The sequence below is a fragment of the Vulpes vulpes genome, chromosome 12 (genome assembly GCF_048418805.1).
Source record: "Vulpes vulpes isolate BD-2025 chromosome 12, VulVul3, whole genome shotgun sequence".
In the NCBI taxonomy this organism is placed as follows: domain Eukaryota; kingdom Metazoa; phylum Chordata; class Mammalia; order Carnivora; family Canidae; genus Vulpes; species Vulpes vulpes.
In genome coordinates this window covers 75,958,182-75,979,570 of record NC_132791.1, presented here as the reverse complement: position 1 = coordinate 75,979,570, position 21,389 = coordinate 75,958,182, and the positions used below count along the sequence as shown (strand labels likewise).

The window sequence follows — 21,389 nt, the reverse complement described above, 5'->3', positions numbered from 1 at the left end:
TGAGGAAATTAATTGTTCATATATCGAATAGTTCACTTAAAATTATTTCTTGAATTTTGACTGTTCTGCTGTTCAGTGTATTTGTAGTGCTGAAGTATTATGATTATTTGTAACATTGAAAGATATCTTAGTATTTGGCTATACATCTATTATGGTAAATTTGTTATCTTTGAATTATGGTGTCCTCCTAACTTGAAAACTACCGAATCTCTCCAAGCTAGGTCTTTAAGTGTATCTCTGTAGAGGGTTTGTTTTTTTTTTTTTCCCTAGATAATACATAATTTAAATTTTTTTTAAACTTTCATTAATTACAAGAGCAATTAATTTGTCCTTAATGAACAAATAGAAAATTCAAATGCAGAGTAAAGAAAGTAAACTTTGGTCTTTCTAAGACAGTCTTTATTAAAAGAATATACTTATATACTTAGTTTTAAAAGTTTACATATCTACAATTTTACTATTGCTTAAATTCTGAAAAATTTTAATTGCTTTTTCAGCATTACCATATAATCCCCTTGTTATCCACTTATTTTCTTGCTACCCTGTATTTCAATGAGTTACTTTAAGCAATGTTGCATTACATTCCATTACCTTCCAAAGTATTCCATTTAAATTTCAAAAATAAGTAAAAGTAATTTTAAGTGTCATTAGAATATTGTATTTTTTCCCTGCATTTATGTTGCAATAAAAGAAAACTTGCCAAACACTTGAAGAAACAAAACTGATTCAACTAGTGAGAGGCAAATCCAGGATATTTTATAGAGGGCTGGATAGCATAGGTTGATTTAAGAGCAAAGAAACATAGAAAATAAGAGACTTACTTCTTCCTGCGGGTTCCTCTATTTTCCTTTTCTCTTTCAGAATTTCTTTCTCTGTCCTTTCCAAATGTATGTCAATCCTTTTTATGGCTAAGTAACTTTTTGGCCACCTCTTAACTCAGGATCTGAGTCATCAAGGAAAACAGGACTCTATTTGCCACTTTCTTGAAAGGAAAATGGACCTAACTTAAGCTGGTATCTGAGTCCACATTACAAACCTACCTAATGTGGGTAGAGCTGTATCCACTTAGCTCTAAAAAAGTGAGAAATCTTTCTGTCTTTGCCATTTCTTTAGAAGACTGGCCTGTGATGAGCATAATACTCTGGCTTCATGCTTATTGTTTTCCTTCTTCATTATATTTCACCAACATTAATTCATTGGAATACATTTTATAGATCCTACTCTCTTTACTTAAAATCAGTAAAATTCCCACCAACCAGTAGCCTCCCTCTTCATCTGATGTTATAGATTTTTGCATAGCAATTAGTCATGATAAAAGTAGCAATAGATTGTTATCTGAAAACTTGGTCAGGCCCTTTATAGTTTTTGAAATTGATATCCAAAGACATTTCTTTTTCTATAAACCTACAGTATATTATTTTGTAAAATTACAATGCTATTTGGTCTGTTTGCTAATCCTGACTTTAATCGATCAAGACAAACTTCATTCAAATCAAGATATTTTCCTTGTATCTTTCAACAGTTGAAGGGTAGTTGAATATGCCACCCCAAATTATGCTTCTTTGTCATAAGGATTATTTTGAACTGATTATTTTTGAGAAACGGCATATACAGGAAGATGTCTGAAAATAGAAGTTCTTTTATTTTTGCTTTTTAAAAGAGTTTTTGCTTGCTCATGAGAGACACAGAGAGGCAGAGGGAGAAGTGGGCTCCTGGGAGCGTGATGTAGGACTTGATCCCTGGATGAGGGATCAAGCCCTCAGCCAAAGGCAGATGCTCAACCACGGAGTCGCCCAGTTGTTCCTGAAAATAGAAGTTACTTTTTAGTAAAAGATATTTACATTTATAAAGGAAATCACCATTTCTAAGTACCAGGAAGGAAGACTACATTATAAGAGAATTTTAATGGAGAAGACACCTACTTGAATGTGTATATCGAACCTTATCTTTGTTTGTCTTGCTTTTCCTGATTTTTTCTCATAACTGTCCTCCTCCTATCCCCTTGTCCCAACACATACCTCTTTCTTTTGTCTTTAGCTGAAGATGGTATATAAATAAGGCTGTCGCTTGGCCATTTTGGAATGTTTATTCATTTTTATATCTTTCATGTATACATGAGGTATATACATGTTGATAAAATTTTGGTTGTTTTTCTCTTAATAATCTTTTATTATGGGAATCTTAGCCAAGAACTCAAAAGGGTAGAAGGAAATTCTTTTTTCCTCCTCAACACAGTACACCTCAAATCAGCAGCAAAATTTCTTAGTTACACTTGTAAAATATATCCTGTGCCTAACAAGGTATTTGGCCTACCACTAGGCCAAGCCACCACTATCTCTTGAACAGATTACAATACTTTCCAAATTTATAGCTTTACTTCTGAACTTTGTATTTACCACATACTTGCCTTAGTGAACTTCCAAAGAAACATAAGTTGGGTATGCCATTCCTGTGTTCAAAACTTAGAATGGTCATTTAAAATGATTTACAGGGATGCCTGGGTGGCTCAGCAGTTAAGCATCAGCCTTTGGCTCAGGATGTGATCCTGGAGTCCTGGAATTGAGTCCCAGGTTGGGCTCCATGCATGGAGCCTCCTTCGCCCTCTGCCTGTGTCTCTGCCTCTCTCTCTCTCTCTGTGTCTCTCATAAATAAAAAAATAAAATGATTTACAAAACTCAACTTGGCATGATCTGACCTCTGCCTGTGTCTGTGAATTTACTTTCTTCCCTTGTTCCTTCTGCTCTTGATCTTTGCTACACATTCTTGATCTTAGACTTGATCTTGAACTTCCTTATGCTTTCTGATCCTGATGAAATATTTCATGTATATGATGGCCTCATGTATTTGCATTATCTTCTTAGAAGACTTCCTCCTGCACACCTGTCAGGAAATAACAGATGTTGGTGAGGATGTGGAGAAGGGAATCCTCTTATACTGTTGATGACTGGAAAAGAAGTTGAAGTTGGTATATATATATATATATATATATATATATATATATATATAGCAAAGAAACACACACACACACACAATATATATATATATTACTCAGCCATCAAAAGGAATGAAATCTTACCAAAAGGATTGTGGATGGGACTAGAGGGTATAATGATGAGTGAAATAAGTCAGTCAGAGAAAGGCAAATACCATATGGTTTCACTCATCTGTGGAATTTAGGAAACAAAAGAGAGAAGCATGGGGGAAAAGAGATGCAAACCATAAAACAGACTCTGAACTAGAAGGAACAAACAGGGTTGTTGAGGGTGATGGTGGGGGGATAGGGTAATTGGGTGATGGGCACTGAGGGCACTTGTGGTAATGAGCACTGGGTGTTAAGTGGTGAATCACTAAATTATACTCCTGATACTAATCTAATATTATACTCTACCTAAACTTGAATTTAAATAAAAACTTGACACACAAACAAACAAAAAGAATACATCCCCCAAAAGAATGACATAATTTACCATCTGATATTATTCAACTCTCTGCTTAAATACCATCTGGTCAGCATTTTTCCAGGGTCATTGCAGTGGGTTGAATCGTTTCCTTCCCCCACTCCCAGTTTATTATCTACCTCGGTTTCCTCTGAATGTCACTTTATTTAGAAATAGGGTTTTTGCAGATGTATTTATTAAAGATCTTGAGATGAAATCATCCTGGATTTAGTGTGGACCTTATATCTAATGATTGGTGTCCTTATATGTGGAAGGAAGGCACACACAGGGAAGAAGGCTAGGTGAAGCTCAAGGTAGGTATTGGAGATAAGCTGTTGCAAGCAGCTGCAAACAAGCCAAGGAACACACAGTGTTGCTATCCACCCCCAGGAGCTAGGCCCAAGGCATGGAATGGTTTCTCCCTGGCAGCCTCCAGAAGGAACAGCTCTGGTAGCTCCTTGATCTTGAGCTTCTGACCTGCAGAACTGTGTAAGAATACATTTCTATTATTGAAAGACTTGGTGGTGAATTGTTACAAGCAGCCCAAGAAATGCTTATTGTCACCCAAAAGGGAACATGCACAGCTGCTCCTGCGCCTCTATAGCCTAGGAACCTGATTTAATTTTCCTTACAACTCTGATCACAACCTAAAATGTAATATTTTTAAAGATCTTATTTTGTTTCTTGCTGGAATATATAGGCTACGAAGGCAAGGAAGTTGCCTTATTCTCTTGGTATGTGCAATGTCTAGCTTGGTGTGACCTAGTAGTTTTTGAGGCAATGAATGACTTATCTTCAATAGGTGATATTTTTCCATTTTATGGAGAATTTTGTAATTAATTACCTTCTTCATTGAAACTCATGTTTCCAGGGATACCTGGGTGGCTGTGGGTGGCTCAGTGTTAGATCATCTGTCTTCCGCTCAGGTCGTGATCCCGGGGTCCTAGAATCAAGTCCCATATTGGGTTTCCCGCAGGGAGCCTGCTTCTCCCTCTGCCTGTATCTCTGCCTCTTTCTCTGTGTCTCTCATGAATAAATAAACAAAATCTCAAAACAAAACAAAACAAAACAAAAAAACTCATGTTTCCAAATTAATGCCACCATATTTTTGTGTCTAAAATGTGTGTAATATAAAATGAACAGCATATTATACGTATAGTTGGTATTTCTTTTGCTAAAAAGAAAACCACAGGCCCAAAATGGCGTCACTTAGGTTAAAAACCCAGGTCAGCAACCAGGGCTTAATCATGAATCGAATTGTAGTTTCAACTTTCCCCAGAAATGTAAATTTTTACCAGTCCATTAGAAATTTTCTGATAAGCACCAAAGAGGTAATCTGTCTCAGGGACCCTTCTCCACCCCCAAAAAGAAGACAAGGTAATCTGCGTAATCTGACCCCCTGGCCTTTCCCCTAAGAGGTGGATCTGGCCTAAAACAATCCTTTCTTTGCTTTTGTTTATAATTTTCTTGCCTCACCCTTCTTTACAACAACATTCCATTTTGTACAGCTCCTCAGATGCTGCCCAATTGGGAAACATTTAATGAAGTCAATTAGATCTTCAAACTTATCTGGTTTAATTTTATTTTTTAACAGATTATTGGCACATAATCATCTATTTTGCTTGCCTACTTAGGTGTTTTAGATTTGATGAAATCTGGTATTAAAAAAATGGTGCAATCACCTTGAACATATGTCTTCATGCAATTGACCAAATATCTCTTCAGAATAAATCCACAGAGGTTCATCTTAACCAAAAAAATTTTTTTGAAGATTGTATTTATTTGAGAGAGTGAAAGCATGCACTGGGAAAGGCAGAGGGAGAGGGAGAGGGAGAAGCAGGCTTTCCACTGAGCAGGGGGCCTGAGGTGGGGCTCAATCTCAGGACTCTGAGATCATGACCTGAGCCCAAGGCAGACTCTTAACCTCCTGAGTCACCCTTAACCAAATTTTTGGCGGAGAATTTGGTCTTTTCATTCTTTACCAGATGGAAATTTAGGAGGAAAGTGATGCATTCCTGGAGGAAAGTGACAATGTCACCAGCTAGCCCCCAAGACCTGACCTTGACTGCCCGCCTGCTTGTACCCACTGACCTTTGCCCCACATTTTTCCTTCAGCTCTTCTTTCCAGCTTATCTTTCAATTCAGGCAAAAGACCCAAGGGGCATAATATCCCGGGCAGGGAAATTGAAACTACACCTCAAGCATTAGCAACTGCCCAGACCACCCAAACCAGTTTGAACTTATCCTGATTCTGACCTGCACAGGTGGACCGTGGAGTGACCCCTGGAGTCACCAACAGTTACCTGTACCTCATTACAATACTAATATCTCTGCCTTTGGAGGAGCACAAGGCTCTTTTACAGAGGGTGTCTAGGTGTGTTTCCTTAAATTGTATATGCTACTATCTAGCTGCCATTGCATACAATGACAAGGCTCCCCTTTCTAAATATCCATCCTAGCCCTAAATAAAAAGGAACCCATTCACCCTTGTTTGAGGAGACATGGCTTTGGAAGATTTTCCCCATATCTCCTTATTTGCTGCACATAAAGCTTCCTTTGTGGGACAGCTCTCCTGGTGCAGCTTCATTCTTTTTCCCCTTCCCTTCCCTTCCCTTCCCTTCCCTTCCCTTCCCTTTCTTCTTTCTTTTTTAAGTGTTTACTTATTTTAGAGGTGAGGGGAGCAGAGGGAGAGGGACAAGCGGAATCTGTGCTGTGCACAGAGCCCAATACAGGGCTGGATCCCATGACCCCGAGATCAGGACCTGAGACAAAATCAAGAGTCAGATGCTCAGCCAACCTCCTGGTGCAGCTTCTATCTGTGCTCCCCCCCCCCCGCCCCCACCTCCAGGAGAGAACTCACCTTAGTTCCGGTACAATGATACAAATTTTCAGTGTTTATGTTGCATATTATTTCCAAGAAGGGTCATTGAGGTCAACGTCTTCCAGTTTGCTTTTAGATGTCATTCCCCATGAAAGAAATCCAGATCTCCTATTCCCCTTTGATTTGGGTTGCAGCCCACAAATAAATTGATTAGGGAACATAATCACGTTCTTGATGGAGTGTATTTTCATTAGTAGGTAGATAAGCTGGCCCCTGGAAGAAAAAGGGAAAGGACCAGAATCTAGCCAAGGCAGGGCAGGTTATCAGACTAAAGGGTGAATGGATAACTGTCATTCCCTCCTCTTGCAATCTTTCCCCCCAGTCTCCCCACCACATCCAAGTGGTTTTCTTAATGTCTCTCTGTATTGTTATAAAAGGTTCTCATCAAGTCCATATAACTTGGATAGATCATCCAAATCATCTGTAATGGATATATAAATATCTACAAACATGAGAAAAAGTGCTCAATTACATTAACCCAGAATATTACATTTAAAATGGAAAAAAAAAGCCTTAAATATATTGTAAAGAAAGAGCTTTAATTTGCTATCAACTTTTGTTTAAAAACATTCTGTATATTAATTAGAAATATAAAGCAGATTTCAGATTTTTTTAAATACAGATCTAATACTGTACTAACAAATATTAAGAAAATATTAACATTAAGTATTCAAAGGAAGCAGAATAGGCTACCCAGGAAACATTCATTCCACTCTGGCATAAGTTTTATTTTGAGCTGAAAGTGTCTGAGGTGAAGCAGATGTAAGAAAAGCTCCATTGCCTCCCTGCTTACTTCCCTAAAAGCAGGAAGTAGATTTACAAAGCTGCCTCTCCTTTCCTCTCTACTAGGAAAGACAAAGGTTAATCCCAGTGTCGGAGCAGGCAGTTAGTGAGGCTCTAACAGGATGCTGGAGGCCAGCAAGGAGAAGGCGGTGGCCAGCGGTGGCGAGGGTCCAGGCCTGTCCCGGAAGCACTCCAGGAGGAGCCAGATGGGCCCCAGGTGGCGGAGCCACCACAGGATACCCCTGGTCAAATAATGAAGAAAAGCAGGAAACCCTGCTTCCAGCCCCAGGTAATAAATATCCTGCCCCTTTTTAACAACCATCAATAAAAGATAGAAACTCGAACCCTAGTTCACACAGCTTGCTTTCTTGAGCTCACCATGCTCTCACTTCTTGATAGTATACTTCTGTTTTAATAAACTTTGCTGCTTGCACCCCTCATACACTGTGGGGTGTCTGCCCTCAGATTCTTTCTTGAGAGGAGACCTGGAGTCTTCTACAACATCTTTGATAGGAGTTGGGTCCAGACTTCAGGGCCCAGGGCCTCCCAGTTCACCCACCAACACCAGTCGAAAAGCTTTAGACCCATATCAATGGAGAAGGCACCACCTTAAATCTTCCTAACATACTTGATTCTTGTTTTCCTGGTAACTTTCACATAACTGACTTCCGCTCACCTTTTGTCTTTGCCTTAAAGGGGCCAAGGTCAGGATGCCCCAGGAGCTGCCGCTTTGATGAGATCATTTGTAGAAGAAGGCAATTAAGACCCTGAGGGCTCAGAGAAACTTTCTCTCCCTTAACTACGTAGAAGAATCTTAAAAAAAAAAAAAAAAATCTAAATTAGTCTTTGACAGAAAACTGTTATTAACAGAGATCAATTTTATCTGAGTGACTCGCCTGTACGGCAGGGCAAACATCTAATTACCAAACATCTTCTTATCAGCCTGTGAAGTGCATTCCTTCCCTTGGAAATCCTAGACCCCTTCTCCTTAGTTCAGAATGAGATATATGCCTTGTTTTGCCTTCACTGTCTTTGGAATTTCCATGTCTGTGTGGATTCCCTGTACAAATGCTATTAAGTTAGATTTTTCTCTTGTTAAGAAATCTTCCTTTTCTGCCACCTTTCCACCTTTAAAAGCCTTCCTTTTCTGGAACTCAGCAGAACTCCTTTCTGTTGCTGAATGGGACACTGCCTGATCCCTGAATCATCGAATAAAGCCAACTTGACCTTTACATGTATTCAGTTCAATTTTTGTTGTTTAACAATGGGAATAAACATCTGTGTGCTTTTCTCTTGCAAAAACTGTCTTTTATTTATAGGGATCTCAGCCAAACACTCAGAAGAGTAGAGGAAAAATTATTTTTCTTTCCCTTTAATTGGAAGACATATTTAAAGACAGAACAATGGAATAATGAGTAAAATTATTTGGGTTACACAGCTTCTAAAAAGCCCATCAAAAAGTCAAATATTTTACTATGAGGGTGCGTTTGAGTGCCTATCATTGTTAGATATTGTTGTCATCATTTATTTTATTCCAAGAAGTCATAGTTATACTAGGATTAGAAGTTATATTTTACCTAAAAAAAAGTTATATTTTAAGTACAAGAATATGAATATTAATACGACTTATTACTAGACTTTAAGTGTTAAAGAAATCCCAGTTAGAAAGAGACACTTTCAGGGAAAAAAATTATAATTAGGTTGCAAATCATTGGGCACAAACTATAGAGCAAGGGTTTTTAAACTGGAGCTCATATACACAATACCTCTGAGGATGAAAATCAGCAGTGCATGGTTGGGGTGGTGGTGGTGGTGAGGAGGAGGAGGAACACCACGAGCTGAGATAGGGAAAAATATAATTTATCTCTGACTGAATTTCAGTATTTCCCTTTGCAATGAATTTAAGCCACAAACCTCAGTACCTGTGACTTTGTCACCCAATGGAATTCACAGATATCTCATTTCTCATAACAACTGCCAAATTATCTTGAACCATTATTTACTCGTCTAATAATTGCCATCAATTATTAGGCTCATCAAGATTGCATTACATAATGTGTTAATAATTAAGCACATATGTCACTCATCAAATTTATTTTTAAAAACACAGATGAGTAATGGGATACAATTTTTGCACTTTATACACTTCAAATATTATTCTGAGGATTTCCATAAATGTCAACAGTAAGGCAAGGTGTCCATGACATTCAAGAAAAAACTAAGATCACTTTTTTTTTTTTCTTTTTGAGATGACAGTTAAAGGAGTTCATTGAATAGTCAGAGGCAAGAGTCTGTGCTCTGGGCAACAAAAACCTTTGGCAGGGTTTTTCCTTGTTTAATTACAACAATGACAAAAGATGTAATGCACATCAACTGACCTTCCTCCATTAGCTAATCCTGCCATCTTGGCCCAGGGCCCAAGGTTTGTCAGCAGCCCACAGCACACTACCCTTCATTCGTAAGCAGCCTTTGGTCAAACCATACGAGAATCCTCCATTTTTTAGTATTTTCTTTACTCCGCACACACGTACCTTTAAGTCTGTCAGGCAGGCCAGCCTGTGTGACTAGCAACACCTTACATTTCAATGGCAATAGTTATGGTAAACATTCCTTAAATGTTTTGACTTCCTTAAGGAGGGATAGAAATTACATGGAGGCCACAACCCTGACGTTTTTAGGCTCATCCTAAAAGTGAGGGCAGGGTCTCTAAGCATCTGTACTGTTGGGAAAAATGGGTGTGACTCTTGACAGCCTTCGGGTGGGGGAAGACAATCCTGTAACGAAGCTCCCCAGTAAGCTGTAGGGGACCTGGATGTCCTTGGGCATGATGGTGACGCGCTTGGCGTGGATGGCGCACAGGTTGGTGTCCTCGAAGAGCCCCACCAGGTAGGCCTCGCACGCCTCCTGCAGCGCCATGACAGCCGAGCTCTGGAAGCGCAGGTCGGTCTTGAAGTCCTGCGCGATCTCGCGCACCAGGCGCTGGAACGGCAGCTTGCGGATCAGCAGCTCCGTGGACTTCTGGTAGCGCCGGATCTCGCGCAGGGCCACCGTGCCGGGCCGGTAGCGGTGCGGCTTCTTGACGCCGCCGGTGGCCGGCGCGCTCTTGCGGGCCGCCTTGGTGGCCAGCTTCTGGCTGAGCCGGCCGGTGCAACTTTTCTGCACCAAAAAATTTCACTAACGGACAAAATCTAATAGCTTCCTGTACACGCACAGGGACTAGGTTAACAATTGAGCAACATACGTTTGAAGTCCGTTTCCAATTACCGCGGATTACTTGCTTTAAATCCATGGCGCTCTTCCAACCTAGAATAGTAAAACTACCAACCATGTCAAGCTCTTTCCAGAAAATATAGGTGGCCCTGAAAAGAGCCTTTTGTTTGGATTCGACTTGCTCCAACTACTGTGAAAGGTTTTATGTAGGCCACTACTTGCTCTTGGCCTTGTGGTGGCTCTCGGTCTTCTTGGGCAGCAGCACGGCCTGGATGTTGGGCAGGACGCCGCCCTGCGCGATGGTCACGCGGCCCAGCAGCTTGTTGAGCTCCTCGTCGTTGCGGATGGCCAGCTGCAGGTGGCGCGGGATGATGCGCGTCTTCTTGTTGTCGCGGGCCGCGTTGCCCGCCAGCTCCAGGATCTCGGCCGTCAGGTACTCCAGCACGGCCGCCAGGTACACCGGCGCGCCCGCCCCGACCCGCTCCGCGTAGTTGCCCTTGCGGAGCAGGCGGTGGACGCGGCCCACCGGGAACTGGAGGCCGGCCCGCGACGAGCGCGTCTTGGCCTTGGCGCGAGCCTTGCCGCCCTGCTTCCCGCGACCTGACATGACGGAGGAAAAGGGGCAAACCAGAATAGGGTGAGTTGAAGCAACCAGAGGTACCCTACTTATAGTCTCTAATGGGCACAAAAATGAAGCTGTGCCATTGGCTAAAATTACAGTTTCACCTAAACCAATGCAACTCTGGTTTTCAACTACACTTTTTTTGATTGAACAGAATTAGTACATGACGTTTACAGAATTCACCAATGAGGTACAGGGTTTGAGTTACTGCCTCCTTTGTTTAAGAAGCTGTGAATAAAGAGGACGCTTAGAGCCTCACACCCTTCTTCCTGTTATTTTCAAGTCCATTATCGGCTACTCCCGGCCATGCCCGAGCCCGCCAAGTCCGCGCCGGCCCCGAAGAAGGGCTCCAAGAAGGCGGTGACCAAGGCGCAGAAGAAGGACGGCAAGAAGCGCAAGCGCAGCCGCAAGGAGAGCTACTCGGTGTACGTGTACAAGGTGCTGAAGCAGGTGCACCCCGACACGGGCATCTCGTCCAAGGCCATGGGCATCATGAACTCGTTCGTCAACGACATCTTCGAGCGCATCGCGGGCGAGGCGTCGCGCCTGGCGCATTACAACAAGCGCTCGACCATCACGTCCAGGGAGATCCAGACGGCCGTGCGCCTGCTGCTGCCCGGGGAGCTGGCCAAGCACGCCGTGTCCGAGGGCACCAAGGCCGTCACCAAGTACACCAGCGCCAAGTGAGTCCGCCTGCGGCAGAACAATCGGTAAGACTCCGCACATACCCAAAGGCTCTTTTCAGAGCCACTCTGTGTTCCAAAGAGAACTGGCACTTCTTTACCCTGGGTCTTCCTTTGCTGTAAAGAAACAGTATGTTAATTACACGTTTTCACCTGACTGGAAATTAATTACAATGTATGATAAGCTTAAGTAACGCTGGAGATGTATTTATATAGGTTTCGCTCAGGGAGGATCACGTTCATTAGCACAAATCGAGTAAGAAAATATTCCTTGTCTCCACAGTAAAAGCTGGTCACCTTTGACAATGTCAACCTGGCAAAAAGTTATAACAATGCCTCCAGCGCTCTGTTCTTAAATGTAAGGTGTGTTTTAGGAAGCACTGAGCACCGGCTAAGGACTGCACAAATCGTTTGTATTCACTTATGTTTCTTTGGGGAAGGGGGATGGTGCTGACTGTCCCCTTGAGTTTGTATTTGCCACATACTAGGTTAGAAAGGCAGCAGGAAAAAAAAAAAAAAAAAAACGAAGAAACTCCCAATTCAAAATGTCCTCAGGCTTCAGTCATATGCCACGTTGGTTGGGGATGTCCAATCCAGACGCTGCGCGGCAGTTTCAAAGTTAGGCACCGGGTTCCCTTCCCGCGTCTGTCCTAATGGGGTGAGGGTGGGCAGCGTGGCTATGCGGGAGGCGGTGCCACTGCACCACTGCTTCTTTTCTCTGAGTGAAATTCCTCTTCGTGGGAAGGATTGCACTCTCTCCTACCTTTTTTGGTCAGAAGCCATTCTGTATTTTCTTTCTGTGTCACTTGCATTTCGTGTTGCTATTGGGAAACATTTAAAAAGAAAACTAGAAGGGCAGGGGAAGCGCTGTTCCTTCTCCCCCAACTCAGGAGGTCAAAATCCCTCTCTCCATTTTAAGCTCTCAGGACCCGCACATTTGAAAGTATTTTGGTCTTTGCCGGGAATCGGGGTGGAAACACTTCTACACTGAATTGTATTTGCTGAAGTTTTTAAATAATACCCTTTATCCAATTCCAGTGCTCCCATGACAGCATTCTACTCCGAGGTGTTTACCTGAGAGTATTCTGCAGGCACTGAACAGGACAAGGAAGGATGGACCAGCACTCTGCTAAGCAGCAAAATAGGAAAGGCAACCGCATATTCATGGCCAAAAGAATCAACAAATTTATTGAGATACATTCACTCAGTAGGAGTCCATATAGCAAGAAAAAAAAAAAAGATTAAAATACACAGTTGTAGTTGGATGAATTTCAGAAACCTAAGTCTCAGAAGGTTCATAGATGATGCCACTTTATACAGCTCTAAAATATATTTCATTTAAGCATATAGAGAAGCACATGAAAGTGTATTATTCAAACAGCTTCTTTAAGAGCTTCATGAATGAGTTTTTGAGAATTAGGAAGTGGATGCCTCAGCGACAGTCACAGCAAGAGGATGTAGACAAGAACAGAGGTAAATACAAATTGTTGCCAACATTCTAGATTTAGTGCTAGAAGTTCTATTGTGGGTGTTTGATGCATACTTAAGTTGTATGTTATATATATTCACTTTCTGTATAAAATGTGCTGAAAAATATAGTAGGGAGAGAACCCTTGCATGAAAACAAGTTCCAAGGGGGAATCCCCAGGTGGCTCAGCGGTTTAGCGCCTGCCTTCCTCCCAGGGTGTGGTCCTGGGGACCCAGGATCCTTCCGCCCAGGGTGTGGTCCTAGGGACCCGGGATCGAGTCCCACGTTGGGCTCCCTGCATGGAGCCTGCTTCTCCCTCTGCCTGTGTCTCTGCCTCTATTTCTCTCTCTGTGTCTCTCATGAATAAATAATAAATAAAATCTTAAAAAAAAAAAGTTCCAAGCATCATCTACTTTGTCATAAAGGAAATCTTATAAAGGAGAATTCCAAATCTTACAGTGTTTCTGTAGACAGAATTTCTTTCAAAGAGCTGGAGAAAAAAGACTGACAGGCCATTAAAAAGGCCTGTGAATTTAGAAAATTCAAGATTTGGGCTACAATTAAGTCAGCAACCCACCTTCTCCAGCTCTTGGTGAACTTTCTGTCTACTCAGCTTTTCACTATCTTTGTGACAGTGTGTATGAGGAGGTACACACACGAGTGTGTGTATTTTGTGTTTTCTGTATTCATGTATATGTATGTGTGTACATCCCTCCCTCAATTTTATTAGAAAAGTTATACTGTTTAAATATATATATCTTCTCTCCTTCCATCATCTCTTAAGATAGTTGATAGTAAATTCACTATATATTTGGTTCTTTACTTTTCTGAGCATATAAGCCTTTGATCTTGTCCACTAAACCATTAATGCAGAGAATCAACAGCAAATTCTGATATTTCTTTGTTTTACAGAGTGAGGGAGTTGGCAGATAAGCCAGGGGAGGGATTGGAAGATAGGATTGAGAAGGATTAAATTAGCTAACCACATATCTATCTTGGGCCTGGAGAACATATGTGTGTGTGGGTACAGGTATAGATAACATTACAGATACAGATAAAGGTATAGGTAGAGGCATGTTTTGGCTATTAGGGACCGCCTGAATGACTCACAGTTTTCAGCGGGAAAGATGTCTGGAAAGATATGGGGAGGGAGTGGCTGAAATCTGTGCAGAATAGACAAATATTTGCATAACAAGTCCATTATACTACAGTATTTAGAAACTGAAAATTCCTAAGAGAAAAAGTAAAAAAGAAACCAAAGCTAGATTTTATGGGTTATTTGTGCTTTGGTGATCTGGGCATCTAACTTTTTGTTGTTCAAAGTATCTTGGTTTATGTCATTGCTGAACAGCCTTGGAACATCAAAATAGATGAGAGAGTCTTGTTGTAAAGGAGAGATTTTTTCCCCAAAGTCAGTTACTTGAACACGGCCTTTGTCCAGCCTAGAGAAATTCATCTTTTCTTCATTGAAAATTCCCTTCCGTGGAGGTTGAACAATAAATAGGTACTGACAAAGCTTAACTCTGTTTTCACTCCTTTCCAGATTCCATACAGTTTGCCATCCTTGAGTTAGGAAGCTGCATTGGACACATGAAATTAATTTGACCACAACTTATCTTAGTTACATTTTAGTTTCTTTGATGTGGAAAACACATCTCATCTCGTCATCCATAACTGTCCAAACCATCTCAACTGTGTATAATTTCTGCAGAGGACTAGTTTAACCACTTCCTGATACCTCTTCACTTCTATTTAACTTCTATTTCAGAGGCTTGTCTTTTCTGATGTTGTCACCATATCAGCCTCTTGGGAGGCTTCACGAGGAAAGCAGATGTGTGGTATTAAAAACAACAACAACCCACAATTAAAGTGCACAAGGAAAATTTTTGTCCAGATTTGAATAAGGATAAAAAATTTCTATCAACTCCTGCAGAGTTGAACATAAATGTAAGTATTCCTAGGGAGCAATGAAGAGGACTGCTTCAGCTTAACTTGAGTTTATTGAGGGCCTTTTCAGTGCAAAGAACAAGGCTAGGACCTGGGCATGGTAGACTAGATGGATCAAGACCCCGCCCCCTGCAGACTTGTCAGGTGTGCCAGAATTCCTACTGAAGGAAGAATAAAACAAGTGCCTCAACCAAAGGTCTGCATCTACATCGAAAATAAGCAACTCTTGGGACACCTGTGGCTCAGCAGTTAAGCATCTGTCTTAGACTCACAGCATGATCCTGGAGTTCCAGGATAGAGTCCCACACTGGGCTCCTGCAGGGAGCCTGCTTCTCCCTCTGCCTCTGTCTCTGCCTCTCTCTCTCTCTCTCTGTCTCCATAAATAAAAAAATAAAGAAAGCAATTCTTTTTGATGGAGAAATTATGAAAACCTATAAGGGAATGCTAGAATTCCAGGGATATTAATTTGGGGAAGACCTTCACATTTCAAGGCACAAGGGCAGAGGCTTAGTCCAGGGCCTGCTGCCACCATTGAGAGTAGCAGAGGGGTTGTAACCTGTGTTTATTGACATGCTATGATGTCTGTGCTTGTGTCGCTTAATAAACAAGTTACATTTGGGGGGTTTAATTTACGAAAAGCAGGGGTTCCCATACCTATCATCTCCAACATTCCCAAGTCAAATGTTTCTAGTGCCCCTTTTCCAGACCACTAAGAAGTTAAATTTTTAGACACTCATTAATACTTAAATGCATACATAATTTTTTTATAGTCAGTAAACACCATAACTGTTGTATAAACACAAAATAAGAGACAATTGGGCAGCCTGGGTGGCTCAGGGTTTTAGTGCAGCCTTCAGCCCAGAGCGTGTTCCTGGAGACTCAGGATCGAGTCCCACGATGTCAGGCTACCTGCATGGAGCCTACTTCTCCCTCTGCCTGTGTCTCTGCCTCTGTGTGTGTGTGTGTGTGTGTGTGTGTGTGTGTCTCATGAATAAATAAATTAAAAAATAAATAAATAAGAGACAATTGTTTTAACAATAAAGGAGATAATTTCAACATATACATTCTTGGGTCCTACACTCAAAAACATAAATTAGAAGTTGGGTATTTGCCTGTATTAGTGAGAAATAAAACCAATAGGGTAGATGTGCATATATATATATTAAGAGATTTCTTATAAGGAACCAGTTCATGTGATTAGGAGGCTGACAAGGCCAAGATCTATAGGGTGAGTTGGCAAATGACAGATCTTGGCAAACGAAAGATCCAGGGCAGCCAATGGCATAGTTTCTGTCTGGATGCCAGCAGCTTTGAGACCCAGGCAGGCTCATGTCTCAGTCTAAATTCAAAGGCAGCAAAAAGCCAGCATCTCAGTTCAAAAGCAGCCAAACATGAGTAGTTCTTATTCGGGGGGAAAGACAGCCTTTTCATTTCATTCCTGATTTCAACTGATAGAATAAGGCCCACCCACTTTCGGGGCAAAAATCTGCTTTACAATTAAGTCTACCAATTTAAATGTTTTGCTGTCATCCAACCCCCCCCCCCCCCAGTCCCCCTTACAGAAACACCCAGAATGATGTTTGACTAAGTATCTGGGTAACCCAGGCCTGGTCAAGTTGATGCACAAAATCAGTCATTACAAAACCTACATATAGAATCATCCTGAAAGCAACAAGGATTAACTCAGATGATCAGACACCATTAATAGACTTACTCTCAGTGATGTGACTTTCTTTTCTTTTTTCAGAAAATGCCAATAATTCTTGGGGGACATATGAAAAGAGCAAACTACAACCTCAATTTATAAAATCCATTCTGGGAAACCTCAGTGCCCATTGAACTACACACAAACACACATATGCTTCTTTTTAAAGGAGTCAGGTTCTAGGATTGATTAACAGGTTTTTTGCCTATAGATTTACTGAGGCACTTGGAAGTCATGCATAACCTGAACCAGTTCTTTGTGGGACATCTAGCATCCCTGGTCTTTTCCTAAATGTCAGTAATGCACCTTCCCCCAGCACTGGGACAGCCTAGAAACAGTTTGCCTGTTTTCTAGAATGTTCTCTAAGGGCCACTATTGTTCTGTGAGAATGCAGACACTGATCATTTTCATTACAGAAGCTACATAATGGAAATGTTAAAGGTGAGAGCAGCTGGAAGGCATCCAAGAATGCTGGAATGTGCTCAGAAATAGTCTGCAACGCTGATGTGTCCATTGCAGAAGACCTAGCAAGGTATCAGCCCTGGGTAAGCCAATTGATCCATGTGTCTAGTTGAACAGTTCCTAAGTCCTTGTGTTGCCAGCATCTGACCTGTGGATGTGTGAACAAGCAGGGAGCCTTAGTGCTGAGATGAGGGGGAGAGCTTCCCTAACCCAGAAGTCCTCTCCATTTGCTGACAGTCTGACCAGCTTTGTATCTGTAGGCACACCAGTCCTTGAACTAAGGCAGCAGCCATGAGACTTAGGTTCAGCTTTATCCCAATGAACAGAAAAGGCACAGCAGGACATTGAAATATGAGTGTTAGTCCACCTCTCTGGAATCCACTGACACTGGCTATATGACCTTAGACCTTGAGAACACATGGAAACTTAACTCTCCTCAAAATATGACACAGAGATATGATGATCCCAGAGAAAGAATGAACTCCCCACAGCCACCTCCTACGGAGGCCTTTACAACAGTGACCTCATTGCAGAGACCTCTAGCCTCCCTCCCCTGGCTACCAACACTGTCTGATACACAGACATACCCTCTCTCTGTAAAATTGGTCAGTGATGGTGAAGAAGTCCCATTCCTGGAGTTAGATGTGGAGTGAGAACATGCTCTGGGAAAGACAAGGCACACGCTGCCCCTGCTTGTCCTGGGATAAGCTATCCCCAAACCTGTTTTTACTTCCTGTTTTCCTGTCCTTCTTACTGACATGTTGTACCAGTCTAGAAGGAAAGAAATGAAAATTAATGTGTCTTTGGGGAACAGGGGGTGGGATGGAAGAAGGGGATCAGTTGTCATTGAGTGTGTCCTTGGGGAAATACGCAATGCAAAAAAACATGGTCATTGTCCTAAAAGACATATGTCCTAATATACGACAACTGAAGGAGATTTAGACTTGATGCATCGTGATCATGATCTGGTGTGCTGTGTTCCAAGGGAGATGGGCAAATTCTTCATAGCAGACACCACCATTCAGAGCTCTAACCACACAGCACCAAGGGTAATGAGTCTGGATTCATTTGTGCAGAAAGAGAAGCACTGTTTGGAAAGGGTTTTTAATGAGGCTAGTGACATTTTAGATTTTTAATTTGGCGGAAGTGTGCAGAGTGATAAATTTGGGGAAGAAGTCACCTGTGGCAGTGACTGAGGGATAGATGGATGCAGACCCAGAGCCCCTCACACTCCCCCTGCCCCTGCCCCCACCCCAGTCCTATTCCACACCCCACCTCCTTTCCCCTGCTCATGGCAGCAGCTTCTAGCTGGGGTGTGTGCTCCCAGCCCTGTGCTCTGACTCTGCATCCCCTCTGCAACCCAGGGATTCCTTTGAACCTTCGTCTCATCAACTTCCAGACTTCAAAGCCCTTACCATGGTCTCCAAGGTGTTGTGTGCTTTGGCCCAGGGCTGTCCTAGGCCTGCCACCCCTGGGTCCCACGAAGCTTCCTCTGCTCCCACCACCCTCTGATCCCCTTGCTGTTCCTCCTCAGACACAATGAGCCTGTGGGCCTGGGAGCTCTGGCACTTCCCTTCCCCCTGACTGTGATGCTCCCACAATCCTTTCTTGCCTCCTACATTTGCTGCCCACATGTACCTCTTCCGTGGTTTTGCTACCACATGACATCCTTACTGACATCATGCAAGAAATTATGGAGGCTCTGGGAGCCTCTAAGCACAGCACCACGCAAGCTTTCCCAGTGGACACAGCATAGGAAGGCTCTTGGACTGCATTTAAAAATGCTCAGTTCACAGCTTATTAAATCAGAGATGCAAGAAGCAAGGAGGAAAAAAAGGAGCAAGTTAATAGTTTAGTGGACAAGTGGGTTGAGAGCCATGCTATTGAATCCAGTGTGTATAAAACTCTTGTACCTCTCATCTCTCCTCTCAGTGCCTTCAGCCTGCGTGACAGACACAGGACAGATTCAGGACAGCCACAGGCTAGTGCACCTGGCCACACCTGAAGCTCGCCGCAGACTCTGCTACACAGACATAGGTTTTATGTTTGTTACTGAACTCCTGGTGTGCCCAAAGCCAGGCTGATTTAAGGCCGCCTGTATACTGAATGAGGGCTTTATGTGACCCTTGTGTCAGTGAATGCCAAATATTTACCATCTCATATGTTATTTAGTGCCTCCAGAAGATCTCTGGACTCTTTCATCTCTACGATCTCTATTTAACAACATATGCTCTATTTACTATGTATCTATACTTGAAATATCTTATAGGTTTTAGACTTGATCTTACTAACTAAAAACATATTTGTCTTTTATGATAAAATTGTTAATCTACAAAAGTAAATATGTGTACAGTCCATGGCATTTGTGGATCTATCCCTGGCAAAGAACAATAAATTTATACCGGATGGATAAATTATCCTCTCTTTCCTCTCCTGCTTTTCCTGAATTCTATGTTTTACATGAGCACGCTTGTGCTTACACACACACACACACACACACACACATGCAAGTACTGGAGAGGATCCCCAGGGACCTGGATTCTGGTGTGACAGTGGGCTTGCCATTTGACCTCTCTAGCTTCCAATTGCTCAACTGTAAATAAGATCAGGGTTTAACAAGATGATTTTTAAGTTTCCTTCTGGCATTTAGGATTTTGTCAGTTACTTATTTCTCTGCTGTAAGAGGTTTCTTTGTGCTGTGGCTTAACTTTCTTAGTCTATCAAACACATTTCAACAAAACTAAGTCTTCTCTCTTTAACTATCACTATTGCTAGGAGATTTACTGCTACAAGCCCAAAGCAGAGGAAATTTCTCCTTCATTGCCCAGCTGAATTTTGCACAAAGGAATCTAAGAGAGAAGAAATTAAAAGCCTTTGAAAGAGATATAAAGTCAAATAGTAACAGATTTACAGACAAGTCTGTGAAACTTTCCAGAGCTTTTTAAGAAATTATTTGAAAAACGATAGTAAACTTCTCAAAGAAGGAATAAATAACAATGAAGTAACATTATAGATTGCCATCATCATTGACAAAAATAAAAATGAAAAGGTAAAGATCACACCAGTACCCACCAATTAGAAAGGTCAAAATCTGGAACGCTCAAAACACCAAATGCTGGTGAGGATGTGGAGCAAGATGAGCCCTCACTCACTGCTGGTGGGAAAGCAAAATGGAAGTGTCTTACACCTTGGGAGACAGTTTGGCAATTCACAGAAAACTATGCATACAATCCTGCAATTCCATTCTTGGATATTCTACCCAAAGGATTTGAAAACTTACGTACACACAAAACTTGCACTAGGACATATATATTAGCTTTATTTAGAATTATCAAAACTTGGCGGTAACCAAGGTGTCCTTCAGCAGGTGAATGGATAAATAAACTGATACACCCCAGACAATGATAACATTCAGTGCTAAAAAGAAATGTGCTATCAAACCATGAAAAGACATGGAGGAACATTAAATGCATATTACAAAGTGAAAGAAGCCAATCTGAAAAGGCTGCATACAGTATTATTCACCTATGGGGAGGGGTCTCCTTCCTCTCTCTCCATCCCTCCCCTTGCTTGTGCTCTCTCAAATAAATAAAATCTTAAAAAGAAAAAGAATAATTTTAATGTACTGTTATAACATAACAAAGAGAAAAAATCATTCCCAGATGATTTCCTCAGATGTTTAGAATGAAGAAAAATAATCCACTAATTAATGAAAGTTTTGGGGTGTGTTTTAATTTTTTAAAAATGACTTTTTATATCACATCTACTTTCATTGTGAAAAGAATATAGAGTATAAAAGTGAGAATATAGGCATGGACTATTCAAGCAAATATTCAGTTGTTGCATAAAGCTGTCCAATAATGATAATTTTCTAAAAAACAACTATGAAGGACACTCCAATTAATATTAGAAATATGTACATGTGATGTGACTATGGAGTTGCACTTAGAATGTCTTATAAACCAAACATACTAGTGGTTTTTGCTAGTTGGTCCTTGTGAAAGTGTTTTGAGAATATAGAACTATAAATTCTTCCACTCAAAGTTGAGGGGTACCATCGTATAAATATAACACTGGATTTTAAAAAAAGAATTCTTGATATTAATTAGATTGCACTGTAGCTTTATTTTAACTTAGTTTTATTCCTCCAACATTTTAAACTCATATCTTGAAAATAAACTAATAGAACAT

General features: G+C 41.4%; 3 protein-coding genes across 6 annotated transcripts in view; 1 reads left to right on the top strand and 2 right to left on the bottom strand.

The window, feature by feature from the left end:
* Positions 1 to 377: 377 nt before the first annotated feature.
* H1-5 (H1.5 linker histone, cluster member) overlaps positions 378 to 21,389 on the bottom strand; it is a 291,143-nt gene continuing 270,131 nt past the window's right edge. Inside the window, exons 2-4 of one of the 3 annotated variants that reach the window (XR_011995633.1) lie at positions 7,778 to 7,914; positions 6,298 to 6,531; positions 378 to 2,880 (exon numbers count right to left, since the gene is read on the bottom strand). The gene's annotated coding sequence lies outside the window, so the exon portion shown is untranslated. Of the gene's footprint in view, positions 2,881 to 6,297; positions 7,915 to 21,389 lie in introns of all 3 variants that reach the window. The other 2 variants (XM_072728905.1, XM_072728904.1) reach the window with 2 other exon arrangements.
* On the bottom strand, positions 9,179 to 10,918 carry LOC112910307 (histone H2A type 1-H). Its single transcript, XM_025986553.2, has one exon. The coding sequence runs from the start codon at positions 10,916 to 10,918 to the stop codon at positions 10,526 to 10,528; it is 393 nt and encodes a 130-aa protein (XP_025842338.2). The 3' UTR covers positions 9,179 to 10,525.
* LOC112910315 (histone H2B type 1-K) lies at positions 11,240 to 19,615 on the top strand. Of its 2 annotated transcripts, XR_011995634.1 has the most exons (4): positions 11,240 to 11,643; positions 14,853 to 15,031; positions 17,153 to 17,281; positions 19,131 to 19,615. XR_011995634.1 is itself a non-coding variant. In XM_072728907.1 (2 exons), the coding sequence occupies exon 1, from the start codon at positions 11,240 to 11,242 to the stop codon at positions 11,618 to 11,620; it is 381 nt and encodes a 126-aa protein (XP_072585008.1). In that variant the 3' UTR covers positions 11,621 to 11,643; positions 11,900 to 12,147. The 2 variants fall into 2 exon arrangements, 1 of the variants encoding a protein (XP_072585008.1); XM_072728907.1 differs by lacking the exons at positions 14,853 to 15,031; positions 17,153 to 17,281; positions 19,131 to 19,615 and adding an exon at positions 11,900 to 12,147.

What these genes read in the sequence shown, in the direction of transcription:
- LOC112910315 (XM_072728907.1), top strand. Translation starts at nt 11,240, where the DNA reads ATGCCCGAGCCCGCCAAGTCCGCGCCGGCCCCGAAGAAGGGCTCCAAG.
- LOC112910307 (XM_025986553.2), bottom strand. Translation starts at nt 10,918, where the DNA reads ATGTCAGGTCGCGGGAAGCAGGGCGGCAAGGCTCGCGCCAAGGCCAAG.